Genomic DNA, 14,258 nt, shown 5'->3' on the forward strand with positions numbered 1-14,258 from the left:
AAGTGTTGTGATGGATATGGTCACAGGGAGGAGCAGCACTAGGTAGTGTTGGAAAGCACAAGGATGAAACCCAGATTACTCCTGTTAGGTCATAAAGGTGGCTGACATCATACAGGCCTATGGAGCCAATCACAGTAATAAGGAGTGTTTGGGGTTTGATTTTCTTAGCCCGTTTTTGTCATAAGGAAGTTCTGCTGTACTGATTCTAAAGTAAAAAATGAACATTTGTGTAAAATCAAAAAACCAGTCACAAAAAATCTGCTACTTGACTGTTCCCCACTCTACTCTTCCAAACAGCACTTTGTCTCTTATTTGCACTGGAATGTTAATGAATAAATAAAGTCAGAGACTTACAACTTAGTTATTCCTGAAATTGCTTTATCACCCCCCCAGCTCACTTGTAGAACATGGTAACAAAACACTTTGTAAGCAGTGTCTGTCCTGGACTTTCTTCCTTTTCTCCATCAATGGGCAGTTCTTAGGAGAGATCTGTCACTGAGGGGCAGTAGAAGCTTCTAACATCACTCGGCTCAACTCTGCTTGTGTGAACATCAGGGGTGGAATGAGGAGGGAAGACTTCTGGTGAGAGCTTTCCTCCTCCTTCCTGCTGAGCTGCTGGGAGGTCAGACAGTAGTGGACTGAAGGAGAGAAGTCCTAGAGGAGTGAACTCAGGGGATAAGAATGGACAGGATGAAACAACCCCTTATGTATTATCTAAAATGAAATATATTTAAGTTACTTCAATATATTAGGAATGTATTTTTGTATCACAAATTTCTTGTCTAGCTACTGTGACCAGCTGAAGATCTCCGAGAGCACCCATGTGTTGCAGCCTTTTCTTCCCAGCATTCTGGATGGCCTGATCCACTTGGCAACTCAGTTCAGCTCCGAGGTGCTGAACCTGGTGATGGAGACGCTGTGCATTGTGTGCACAGTGGACCCAGCGTTTACAGCCAGCATGGAGAACAAGATCTGCCCCTTCACCATTGCAATATTCCTCAAGTACAGTAACGGTATGCATTCCACTTACATTCCCAAAGCACACTTGGTTTTGCTGTTGAATCCTGCTGCTGAAAACTGAATCAACGGTCATTGAAGGAACACTGATTCCCGTGGCAGAGGGGAAACTTGCTGCTTTTCGCAGCCAAAATAGTGGTGGCAAAAATTGAGATATGTGTGTGTTTTAGTAAATGGTGCTTTCTCTCTCCAGATCCTGTTGTTGCTTCTCTTGCCCAGGATATTTTTAAGGAACTAGCTCAAATAGAAGCCTGCCAGGGTCCAATGCAGATGAGGCTGATCCCAACCCTTGTCAGCATCATGCAGGCCCCAGCTGACAAGATCCCAGCGGGGCTGTGTGCAGTAAGTGCTTCAGTGGGGCATGGCCTGGGCTGGAGATGTTCCCTGTTCTGTAACACCCAGGGTGACTGCTCTGCAAAGGGCAGAAAGGCTGCTGTGGACATGCTTTGACTTCAGTCATTGGGGGAGGTTTCTCTGTGGAAAAAAGGCAAATTGCAGGTGCAGGAAGATGCTTCCAAAAGTTGGCTTTAAACTGCTCCACTGGCCTTCTTCCAGTGCCCACAGCATCAGTCATCCCCAGTCATTTTGCTGTGGCATTGCCATCTTTCAGCAGGAACAGTCTCCTCTCCCAGCAGCTACACAACTTTTCCTTGCGCTGCTTCCTAAGGCTTTTTCTGATTTATGCATCACATATGCATGAATTGGAGATAAATTATACAGGTGCCCTAATAAAAGATGAGGCACTGACTGTGTAGAATGGTTGTGTGGAATTAAACCCATAAACATCCATATCAATATGCATATAATCTGTTAATTGGTATGACTGTAACAATTGCTTATAGGTAATTAAAATAAATTTAAATCAATATAACCAAAATGGAACAAGTCAGCTAGAACAGTTCTCTGGCTGTTCTGATTTGTATGCATCTGTTTGCCATGTTTGAGTGGTGACACTGCTTTTAATGTTGGAACTGTCTTGGGAACTTCTACAGCTCACACCAGTGATGCTTGGGTGTGTGACTCTGGGGCCCTCGCATTTAAAAATTATTCTAGACTGTGAGTTCAGAGTGTGGTTGCAGCAGTGGCCACATCCCTGCAGTTCACATCTTTGATGTTTGCAGCAGGGGTGGGTAGTGCTGACTTCATGTTCTGTGGCTGCTGCTGTGACAGTTTTGTGTTTTCCTTTCAGACTTCTATTGATATACTGACCACAGTTGTGAGGAATACAAAACCCCCTCTGTCCCAGCTCCTCATCTGCCAGGCATTCCCTGCAGTGGCACAGTGCAGCCTGAACACAGATGACAATGCTACAATGCAGGTACCCCTGTGGGGAGGGGGAGGCAGGTAACACTGTGGGGAGGGGGAGGATTGTGGGGCTGTGCCAGTCCAAGAGAGGTGACAGCCTTTGAGGGAGCCCAGGCTGTGCCTGCCAGTTGCTGTTTCAGCACTCCCCTGGAGCCACTGCCACCTCCAGTTTACCATGAAAGTACTGTTGTTCAGGGCCTGTAGTGATTTTTCCTGATCATTCCTGAATGTGGAGAACTACAGTGAGAAAGGCAGCAGCCTGGATGTTTTTTCTATTTTAGTGCATTGGAGCATGTTAAAAAACCAACCAACCAAAGCCCAGCAACACAAAAAAAAAAAAACAACCCCAAACAACCAAACAAACCTATAATGCTTTTCTTCCCCCACAACATTTCTCACACCTGGGAATGGCAGGGGCTATCTTCAGGCACATTCACAGGCACAGGGCAGCAAAAGTCCTCCCCCCTCCTCCTCTAGCAGCTTTCTGCTGTACTCATTTAAGATTACATTTAAGGGGAAGGCAGACTTCTTTTTGATTGAGCCAGGATGGAGGGAAAGCAGGGAATCATCTCCAGCATCAGTACTGCCTGAGCTGTGCTTACTGGCAGGCTTGGCTGTGGCCTGATGTCTTTGGAGTATCTAGCAAGAAGGAAAAAGCATCAGAGGCTAGAAGTGCAGGGAGCCTTTTCATTCCAGCTCCTAGCTGGCACATGAATAACAAGGCTGGTTTCAATCCTTACATAGGGAGTTCCATAGTGGCAGCTACTCTTCGCCATGTGAATACAGACCATGGCAATATGGTCTTTCCCTAAACAAGAGACCAGTAAGAATAGGCTGGAGACCAGCAAGGAGAGATTGTAGACCTGCACATCGATTGCTTTGCTGGATCTTTGTGCTAAGAATTCAAAAAGACTGCAGCTCAGCTGCTAGTCTGTGTTTTGTTCATGCCACACTTCTGTGTCTTCATCTCTCACTTGTTAAAACCTCTTTGAATTTTTTAGGTACAAGACTGGCACAAAACTGCAGCTACTTGAGGTTGTTGTTGTATTTATTAGTTATCTTGATTGCTGCTGATTGGGCACTGAAGAGTTGTGTATTTGATAATGAGCTGAAGTCTACAGAAATTACTTGTGAATCTTTTATGGGTCCCACCAGTTTTCCCCTTGTTTTCATCTTGGTTCAGGGTGGTTTTGGGATGGTGAAGGGGATGTCTGCCTGTGCCTGCCCATTCCCTTACCCACTGCTTGTCTCTGTAGAACGGCGGCGAGTGCCTGCGCGCGTACGTGTCGGTGGCGCTGGAGCAGATCGCGCAGTGGCACGATGAGCAGGGTCACAACGGGCTCTGGTACGTGATGCAGGTTGTCAGTCAGCTCCTGGACCCACGGACCTCGGAGTTCACCGCTGCCTTTGTGGGCAGGCTGGTCTCCACTTTAATTTCAAAAGCCGGGAGTGAGCTGGGAGAGAATCTGGACCAGATCCTGAGAGCGATCCTGAGTAAAATGCAGCAAGCGGAGACGCTCAGTGTGATGCAGGTGAGCAGGCTGGGCACCCAGGAGAGTGAGGAGAGGCACCATGAGAAGAAATTGTCATCATTTTCTTTCATTTCGTGCCTGATTATTTTTGGCTCGGGCAATTGGAGGGTCTGTGTATCCTCTTGAAGTAGTCAGGAAAATGCCTGCTCTGATCAGAGAATCATGGAATCTCCTGAGTCAGAAGGGACCCAAAAGAATCATTGAGTCCAACTCGTGGCCCTGCACAGGACACCCCAACGATCCCACTCTGTCCTAACACTCCTTGAACTCTGACAGCTTTGAGGGCATGACCATTCCCTGGGGAGCCTGTTCAGTGCCCCAGCACCCTCTGGGAGAAGAACCTTTTCCTAATACCCAACCTAACCCTCCTGTGACACAGCTCCATGCTGTTCCTCAGGTCTGAAACTTTTTGTTGTCTGGTTATAGGGTAAGCAAGGTTCTCGCAGGTAAGCTGTAATGCACCTTCAGTAGTCCCTCATGCCCTTGTACTTGCAAACCTCCTTTGGAGAGATAGGAGTTGCCTCAGTAGGAATGTTATGACAAAGGCAGCATGTCTTTTTGAGTGGATTTATTCTGTGTTACAAGGATAAATGCCTGGGACTTGAGACAAGGTGAGCTTTTGGTGGATGGGAGGCGTAGTTGGCCTGAGTGAGGTGAGAGACCAGACAAAGAGCTTCACCATCTCTTCTAGCCTTGACCTACTTGTAGTGGCACAGTTTTCTGGAATGATTTTTTCCCAGTGGTCCTCATTCTCTCTCCTGTCTTTTTTTGTCTGTGCCCTCAATGTAAAGCAGCTCGTGCTGACTGCCCTGGTTCCTCAGTAGCAGCTGGGGGAAGACGTTTTGCTGGCACTGCTGAGCAAGATCCCATCTCTGCTCCCAGTGCAGCACTCAGCTGAGCTTCACTCTGCTCTAACCATCTTGTCTTACTTCTCTGATTTTTGAATGTGCAATTTTCAAGCCATCATATGGTGCCACAGCAACCATTCCGATGTCAGCAGATCTCACTTGCTTTAGGATTTTTTACCCCTGGATACACCAATGATTGTTAACTGTTTGGAATGGCTCTCACTTTGCTTGTTTTTGGATTATAAAGATATGGAAGTTTAAATCTGAAGCAGTCCCATGCAGCCCTTGTAGCCAAGAATTTTGCAATGCTGGATCTCTTCCCTGTGTTAGTCTGGAAGATGGGCCTCTGGAGATGGGCAGCTTTTCCCTGAGGAAGGCTGCAGAGATGCCCTCAGACTGGGAGACTGATGTTTAGACATACACAGCAAATGAGTTCTGCCCCTGGTCTTTAGGAGTCAGACTGTAAAACTGTATCTTGTAATGAAACCTTTTCAAAAGTTGTAGTTCTTTCCCTAAAATCATGTTCAAAATGCATTCAGAATTGGGAAGGTGCTGCTGAGTGATGATATGATGGTGTTTATTGCCTGCATTTGTAGCACAGTGTTTTGCAGCTGGTTGTACTTTCCCTTCCTCCCAGGGCTGGTAAGCACAGCCTTCACTCCTGCAGGGAGCCCAGCTCCTTAAATATTTGATAAAACATTTCCAGCTATTGAATTATGTACAGCTAACACTGCCCTTTCTCCTCCTGCAGTCCCTGATCATGGTGTTTGCTCACTTGGTTCACTCACAACTGGAGCCACTCCTGGAATTCCTGTGTAGCCTGCCTGGCCCCACTGGCAAGCCCGCCTTGGAGTTTGTGATGGCCGAGTGGATGAGCCGGCAGCACCTCTTCTATGGGCAGTATGAAGGCAAAGTCAGGTGGGATCCCCAGATACACCTGTGCTGCTGCCCTCATCCCATTGCCACTCAGTGCTGGGCATAGGGAAGGAGGGACCTGGCTCAGGTGGGAGCAGTGTTGGGCAGAATTGCTGCTCCCTGCGCTGTCAGTTCTGCTCAGGAGAGCTGTGGTAACTGGAGCAAGCTCTGATCTTCCTCATCAGTGCTCTTCCTGCTGCCTCGTGCGCCTGTGCTGGAACAGAGAGACATGAGGGGGAAGGGGGTGTCTCCTGCAAATACGGGGCTGCTTTTGGGATTGAACTTCTGTGAATGGGATGAAAAGAGCTTCCACACATGGCATTGCCTTTGTAGACTACTGTAGAGTTCCGGGGTGTTGTAGAGGGTTTCCTAAAAGAATCTAGTGATTTCTTGATTTCTTGATCTATTAAAAGTCAATCAAGAAATCAATTGCTACAGTTTTCTCTCCCTTTTGCTGTAGGAGCACGTTTATGTTCTGGTGGAGGCTGAGTGCTGCATTCCAAAGCATGAGATGCTCTGTATTCATTTAAATTTTGTCACAGCTGCTGTATTAGATTTTTCTGGAAATGTGAAGCCTCACAGACCACTCTTAGGGGTCTCACCAGCTGTTAACTCATTTATTAGTGTGTGTTGTTTTGTTATTGTTATGGGCAGTCAAATAGCCTGTGAAATAAATAATGAGAAAAAGCAGGTTCAAAATGGAAGTTAGTGAATAATCTTGAAGAACAAGCAGCAGGTTTGGGGATCCAGTGCTCTTTTTGGTCACACTTTGTCGGTTTCATCCCTAAGCCTGGTGGTTTATCTCCATTTTGACAGTGCAGGCCTGTCTGCAGGATCCCCTGAGGCTTATGGCACAGGGAAAAGCCAAGGCTGACCAGGAGAACAAGGTTAAAGGTGATTGTTTAGAGCTGTGTTGTCCAGGATGAGAGCTGTTTGTGTACAGGCAGTGTAACAGGGCTCCACGCTGTATTAAGCGCTTGGATCTGGTTGGTTGTGGTGACACTTACCATGCATTAGTAAATGCTTGGTGTTTCTGTGTCCTGAGGAAAAGCAGGGCCTGCTCCGAGGAGCCTCTTGTTCAGGGTTAGTAGAAGGACCCTGAAGGCAGCTGATGCCTCCTGTGTGCACAGTCCCCATCCACTGAGGGCAGGTTGAAGTAGTGGCTGTTAGGGCTTGGTGAAATGATGGGATAACTTTGGGCAGCTTGGGGTGGCAGGTGAGACCTGGGTCCAAACCAGCAGAAGTCAGAGTCATGGTGTGGGAGAGAGAGAGGGTGAGAAGTGAAAGCACAAAAAGAGTTCAGTTCCACGGAGCTCCCAGACTTCAGTTTGAGATTTGTGGAGCCAGGAGAGAGAGGTTTGGGGGTGCCAAGCGTAGATTTGCAATCTTGACCTGTAGTCAGCATCATCCTCAATGTGCTTGAAAACAGCCTGGAACTGGAGAAGGCTTGAAAGTGTGGAGTAGAAATGTAAGCATCAGAGATGGAAAGAACATGTAAAGGAGAGGAGCAAGCTGGAAGGTCTGAGTGTAGCAGAGCCACGAAGGACCAGAAGTGAAAATAAGCATTGAGGCTGGAGAAAGGGAGCAGATCACTGCTGCAGATCAGCCAAATTACTGCTTTCTTGCCACTGCTTTCCTCTTAATTCTGTCTTCATGTGCACGTGGTGCTGCAGGGGCACGTTTAACCTGGTGGCCCTTCTGAACTGGGGAAACCTTTAATGTATGTATGGATGTCTCTACTGTTGGTGGTGCTTAATCCAAAGCTTGGCCAGTTCCCAGCTTGCTGTGCAGGTCAGGAGATGAGTCCAGTTTCAGATGCTGACATAAAACAGGAGACATGGGAAAATTCTGTAATGCTTGTTCTTGGCAAAGATGTAGAAGAAAGGGCATCTGGGTGTCTGCTGTGGGATGTGTTCCCTGTTAGAAAGGGGCTATGAAAGCCAGACAGTTCAGGGAAATTCCCATCTGTAATTTTCCTATTCTCTGCTCCCAGCTCTGTAGCATTGTGCAAACTCCTGCAGTATGGCATCAACACAGATGACAAGAGACTTCAGGACATTAGGGTGAAGGGAGAAGAAATATTTAATATGGATGAGGGAATTCGGACACGATCCAAATCGGCCAAAAGTGAGTAATCATTTTGCTGGGTTTAACAGGGTTTTTTTCTGTAAGTAGATGCTATGGAAGGCCTTAAATAGGTCTGGCAGATCACACAGAGCTGTGGGAGATAGTTCTTGCAGAAGGTGCATGTTGGTTTTTAGAGCTAATCCATACATCATGTACTTAATATATGTTATTTACCTTCATTCTGCCAAAGACTGATTTGGAAGGCTCCTGATGTCTGATTTAATATAACTGGATGGGGTAATTATTGGGATGGGGAGTTCTTCACTGCTATTTTGCATCATGAGACAGAATTGATGTTTCTGGATGCCTGATAGCTTCTCTGAAAGGAAAGTGTCTTTAGTGCATGCAGAGATTTAAAAGAAAGGGTTGTCTTTGTCAATGAGACACGTTCACAAAAAGCAATGATTCAACAAGTTAGAGATTGCTTTTAAGGAAAACTTGACCAGTCTCCTGCATAAGACTTGTCTTGTTTTTAATAGGTTGAACCCAAAGTCTTTGACTGGAGATTGCTGTTGAGGTTAATCTTTTAAATCAGAGAGAGCAGAGCCCTGGGCAGTTTTTCCTGAGGACTGAGCTCCTGGGGGAGGACACTTGGGGGCTGCTGTCCTCAGCCATCAGTCGGACCTTGGTCCTGCCACTTGCTGTGCTAGAGCTCATGTGTGACCAGTGGTGGGATGGGATGTGGTGGCTGTACAGATCCAAACTGGGAGCCTGTCCAGGCAGTCAGTGCTCCTTGAGCCTTCGGCTGCCATGGGCTTGAGATTTGGAGTGATGCAGGGAAGGGCTAAGGTGACAACTAAGGAGATAAATAGGGGCAAGCACTAGGGAGTTCAAGAGGTAAGTGCTGGTCACAAATCACTTGCCACCTAATTATTCTTGGCTTAAAAAAACCAAACCAACGAATTCTGATGTCTGGTCAGACAGAAAAATGGCAACTGCCAGCATTTGCATTAAACAAAGATTAATACTAGTATCAGTAAGAGCTAGAACTAATGCTCCCAGATTCTTTATTTGATAGGATCTTTACTTCTGTAATTAAGGACAAATACACTGTAGCTATCCCTGTGGAATAGTTCTGCAGGGACACAGCTAAGGAAAAGTTGGATCTTACATTGCCTCAGAAGGGGCAGAGCCATGCCTGGGAGTACTGTGCTGCTCATTTACATGAAAGCATTGGTGGATGTGCAAATGTACTTCAGGAAAGAAAGGTTGGCTCCAGATGACTCCATTAAGCAGCCTGCAGGAGGAGAGTCACACATTTCTTGAGCTGTGAAGATTTTCTCCCTGCCCCCTCTTCGCTCCGAATATGCAAGGTTGATATTGCATTGAGATATTTGGGACTGCAGCTCTGACAGTATATGGAAAAAAGGTTTGGGGGTTTTGTCAGTTTTCCTCCCAACCTCCCTAACAAAAAGAAACCCACCCCAACAAAAAAGGGCCTGTTTTGTAACTTTTAATTTAAAGCAGCATGAATATATGTATTTTTTCTCTTACAGATCCTGAACGCTGGACAAACATTCCTTTGTTAGTAAAAATCTTAAAATTAATAATAAATGAACTCTCTAATGCAATGGAAGCAAATGCATCTAGACAGACAACTGCAGATTGGAGCCAAGGTAAAATGCTGGGTTTGGTTTTTCTCTTTGCATGGCTTAAATCTACTTGATCTTCTCTTGAGAAGCATTTATGGTATAAGAACTTTGTGACAGTAAATCATGTACCTGTAACTACAAAGGCTTGAATAGTGATCCAGAGGATAAGCTCATAGAATCACAGAATCCCAGGCTGGTTTGGGTTGGAAAGGACCTTAAAGCTCATCCTCTTCCACCCCCTGCCATGGCAGGGACACCTTTCCCTATCCCAGGCTGCTCCAAGCCCTGTCCAACCTGGCCTTGGGCGCTGCCAGGGATCCAGGGGCAGCCACAGCTGCTCTGGGCACCCTGTGCCAGGGCTTCCCCACCCTCACAGCCAAGAATTCCTTCCCAATATCCCATTTACCCCTGCCCTCTGACAGTGGGAAGCCATTCCTCTTTGTCCAAAGTCCCTCTCCAGATCTTGTTTTGTTGTACCGTTCATCATTAGCACAACATCTCTTCCTTCCCTGTGCTGTATTGTAAGTGCTACCAATCTCTTCCAGGTAAAAATAAATAAAATGGGAGAATGAACGATCAGTCAGTGTTGTGTGTCCTTAGACCTGAAAATTCTTTTGGGCTAGTTTGGAAGATGGGATCTGACTATGTGCCAATAAAATTACCCTTTTGTGGTGATCTGGTTTGCCTTTCTTCCTACTTCAAGTATCCCTTCTTGTTGTAGCCTTTGCTTGGCTCCAGTTCTGGAATCACTCTAAAAGATTAAGGAAGTCTGTAGGTCTTTTCTCTTTGTTCACCCACATATGCAGGGATGTGTTTGCCTACAAACTCCAGTCCCCTACAGAGTGATCACAGACTGGACCTCTTGGATTTGGATAATTTCTAGAAATTTTGTTTTCTAAACAGATGATTCAAATGATATGTGGGAGGATCAGGAAGAAGATGAGGATGAAGATGAAGGCTTAGCAGGACAGTTCTTATCAGACATTCTTTCCACAAACAAGTATGGTGAGTAACAGCTTGAAAGTCCTTGTTCAAAGCAATAATCAAGTAGGTGACATCCTAGTCAAAGTTTCCTTCCCTTGCCAGCAGCAAAACAAAGGCTGCAGGCACGGGGAAGGAATTCTGCTCTGGGATTGTGAATAAGGACCTTCTGGAGAAGCCATGGCTTTGAGTAACATGGTGATTAAATTGCTGCATTATAAATAACATCACCTGGGAGTTCACATGCTGCCCAGGCTTCACATTTCTGGGAGGTTCCTGCAGGTATTTCTTCTAAAGAGAAAATTGCTGCTCAAAGGTGTAGGTGTGACCCTGGCGTGATGGTGTCCTGGGGATGGGTGAGCTCGTTTGTGGAGAGCCCTTGAGGAGCAAGTGCTGCATAAAGAGATGAGCGGGTGCATCGTCTCTCAGTTTCATGTAGCCTCAGAATGGAGAACTTCACAGGGAAACAGCGAGGGACGCTGCTCACATTAGCTCAGAACTGGCAAAGTGTCACCCTCACATGGGATTAAGGCAGAAGATCCTGGTGCATGGAATTCCCAAACCTGCCTGTGAGTGTCCAATGTGTGCTTGGCTCACCTGCGTGTTCCTCGAGCCTCCACTGACCCTGGTTCTGGGGTTCAGTGGTTTCTGTCACGTTACCTAAAGGACTGAATATTCTGAACACAGTTTTTTTTTCCCCAGCAGTGCTGAAACTATTTACTTTTGGATCCTTGGGTTTCAGTAGTCTAATAGAAAACTTCCTGAGATATTCTGCTCTTTTTGATGTTAAAACCTGCTGATTTGCCTCTGACAGATGAAGATTACTATGAAGATGATGAAGAGGATGATCCAGATGCATTAAAGGACCCTCTTTACCAAATAGATCTCCAGGTGATGCTCTAGAATGAGGGGTTTTATCAGATTCCAATCATTCTCTATAAACTTTAGTTTTTTTAATGTTGTACTTTAACAAATATGTACACACTGGAAACACCAGTTATTGATTGTCATCCAGAAGGCACTCAGTTAATTGAAATTACTTTGGAAAAGGCCGAGTGTCCCAAGAATTTCTGGAGCTATTTTTCCGTATGATTATTATCTATAACTTGGAAATACGAATAAACAAAGCTCTTTGAGCAGAGGGAGATGAGACTTTTCTACCTGTGAGCTTCACAGCTACTGGAAGAAGTCAGGAGTAGCTTGGAGAGTGAACATGACTTGGAGATGCTCCTAGCCAGTCAGCCCCTCTGTTATACTTTGCTCCTGCTTTTCCCACCACCTGCAGCTGTTGATGGGCCCTTCCCTCTGCTCCCACCCTTCTTCCTCTGCTCCAGCCCTTCCCTCTTGTTCCACTCCTCCTCCTGCATCGCTCCTTTCTGTTCCCTTCAATCCCGGGGTCTTACTTGGTGCATGTTGGGATATCTCTCCTGACACATGGAAGCAGCAGGATTTCCCAGGAGGGTGGTGCTGACAGGGTGTTTCTGTCCCTCCCAGGCCTATCTCACCGACTTCCTGTGCCAGTTTGCACAGCAGCCCTGCTATGCCATGTTCTCTGACCACCTCAATGACAACGAGAAGCGAGTGCTGCAGGCCATCGGGATATAGACCCACTCCAGAGACCACACCTGCCATATCTGAACAATAGGTTATTTTTGGCTAATTCCACGTTTTATGATTGGACATAAAACATTTTCCAGTGTCTGCCTGCCTGTTCCAGGTCGACAATGGCCTCGTTGTATTGAGCCTCATCTTAACACACATCTGCTAAGGGAAGGAATCCTGAGAAAGCAGCAAGGACATTGCACATTGGTCTCACCATAGGAGCACTTTCATTTTCCACAGTAACTTTCCAGGAAGTTCTTAAAGATAAAAAATAATGTGTCCTTAATATTTTTAAAAGGAAACTGTCTCTACCTGTGAAGAGGCACTTAACTGAGTTTCCCACAGCACAGTCGGACAGAGAAAGTACCTGGGTCACTTATGGATTGCTTGAGAAGTGGGAAAGTTGTTCCTCCTGGCTGTTGTTCCTCCTCACGTAACACAGGGTAAATATCTTGATCCTACAACGTGACTTCTTTTATAGAACCACAGACTCTTTTCAGAGCTACCTGGATGGGATGGAGCCAGTTCACAGGAGTTTGGAGGGGAAGCTGACACAATAAACCTGAGTGCATATCTTCTTTCCTGGTGTGGACGGGGCACTGTCGCTCACATCTCCCACGGGAGCAGTTCTTGACTAACACTTGTGTGTGCACATGCTCAGAGGAAGCCACCACTTAAATTTCTGTTCCTGTGGCATGTGGCTACGAAAGACTGGTTTTCTGGAACACAAGGAGCCACAATTTTTAGGGGAAAATAAAACTGATTGTATTTAACATATTTGCTCCATGACAGCCACTCTGAAGTCCTTTGCTTTTTTCACACTCCTGTGTGTATTTTTATAGAGTGGTAAAATAACATTTGCAAATTGATTTCCCCATGAGAACAGTGTGATGTATCTCACAACACCTCTCTGCCTTTGGTTCCCTTTTGGGGAAAATGAAAATAAAACTATTAAAATGTACATTGGTATGCTTCTTATAAAACAGATTTAAAAGGAACTTGTGCTTGTTTCCAGAAGTCCCTTTTTAAAGACATATTTCTCCTTAGGGCTCATTCTGTACGTGCTGCCAGAGGATGTTTGGGTGTTTCATGGGAGTCACCTGACAGAAAGGGAGTCCTGTGCTGTATGTATCTGCTGCTTAAAACCACAGGCTGAGCCATTACAGTTTCCTTTTAAGAAAGGCACTTGCTGTTCCTTTGTGGAATAATTTGCTTCTACGTTGTATCAAAACCTCTGTAACCTGGAGTCCTTCTGTATCTCACTGGTCTCCTGTACCCAAGAATGGGCAGAGCTAGAGGGGAACCCCCATCCCCTGCAGACTCCTCTGAGCTGTTCTCAATATTTTGTGTGCCTAACTATTAGAAGCAGGGTTTGAAGCCTGATTTTTATGTGTCTAATAAGGTATGAGCTCTTCCCATGCCATTCAGTCTAAGTGTCTTTCTTCCCTGCGGATTCTCTGGTCTATGAGAATATCTGATTAAACAGGGTGCCCTGACCCTCCTGTCATACAGTCCAGTAGGAGTTTTGTCCCGAGGCCTTTGTCTCTCAGCTTTCCCTGAAAGGACCAACAAGTTAAACTGAACAGTGCTGTTTTGAAAACCCACCAAGAAGTGGATGGCTGCAGTGGTGTGTCCACATGGCTGTTCAGGAAGGGTCAGGAGTGTCCTCAGAGGAATTGGTCCCATTGCTGGGAAGAGGCAGGACCAGCTCTTTTTGCTGTGTGTGAGTAGCAAAGGCTCAAACCCAACCATCCATACCTGGAGAAAAGTGAATGCCAAACACTGAGGTGTGTTCAGGGTGGCGAGAGTAAGCAGCACTTTGAAGGCTGGTTAGCCTGGGCTCACAGAGGTGCTGGTGGGGTTTGTGTGCTCTCCAGTGAGAGCTGGAGCTGGCATCCTGTGCCTCGGGGAGCTTTTGCCAGGTCAGAAGGTGGATTTAAACAAGACCATGAAAAATGAGGCTGACATTAGTACTGGCACTGAACTGAGACATCTAAGGGTGTCTGTGATTCTGAGTTCCAAAAGGTGGATGGGTCAGTTCCAAAAGCTCGAGCTCATCAGTGTTTTAGGTAAAAAATGCTTTGATTTGCAGCTATCAGTGGTTTTTCGGGGAGTGTGAGAAGGGAAGGATGGGGGCATAAGTGACACTGTCTCTACGTGTAAAGATACGCTTACCTGAGTTTCCCACAACACAGTCGGACAGAAAAAAGGCACTGGGTCCCTTACAGATTGCTTGAGAAGTGGGAAGGTTGTTCCTCTTGCCTGAACTGGTGCTCTGCACTCTCCCTCCTGCATCCTCAGCGCAGGTGCAGCCTGAGCTGGCCGGGCATGGTGCTGCT

The 14,258-nt window shown here is 46.2% G+C and overlaps 1 protein-coding gene across 3 annotated transcripts in view; it reads left to right on the forward strand.

The window, feature by feature from the left end:
- Positions 1-12,917, forward strand: part of IPO9 (importin 9) — a 39,056-nt gene extending 26,139 nt beyond the window's left edge. The window contains exons 15-24 of one of the 3 annotated variants that reach the window (XR_005603659.1): positions 787-1,013; positions 1,211-1,359; positions 2,207-2,335; positions 3,579-3,854; positions 5,454-5,620; positions 7,611-7,744; positions 9,241-9,360; positions 10,240-10,341; positions 10,634-10,886; positions 11,023-11,125. Coding sequence is in view for 2 of the 3 variants with exons in the window: in XM_039565317.1 (XP_039421251.1) it covers positions 787-1,013; positions 1,211-1,359; positions 2,207-2,335; positions 3,579-3,854; positions 5,454-5,620; positions 7,611-7,744; positions 9,241-9,360; positions 10,240-10,341; positions 11,132-11,208; positions 11,812-11,922 (1,492 nt within the window). In the remaining variant the exon portion in view is untranslated. The other 2 variants (XM_039565317.1, XM_039565318.1) reach the window with 2 other exon arrangements.
- The last annotated feature ends 1,341 nt before the right edge of the window (positions 12,918-14,258 follow it).

Source organism: Corvus cornix, chromosome 26, assembly GCF_000738735.6.
Source record: "Corvus cornix cornix isolate S_Up_H32 chromosome 26, ASM73873v5, whole genome shotgun sequence".
Classification (NCBI taxonomy): domain Eukaryota; kingdom Metazoa; phylum Chordata; class Aves; order Passeriformes; family Corvidae; genus Corvus; species Corvus cornix.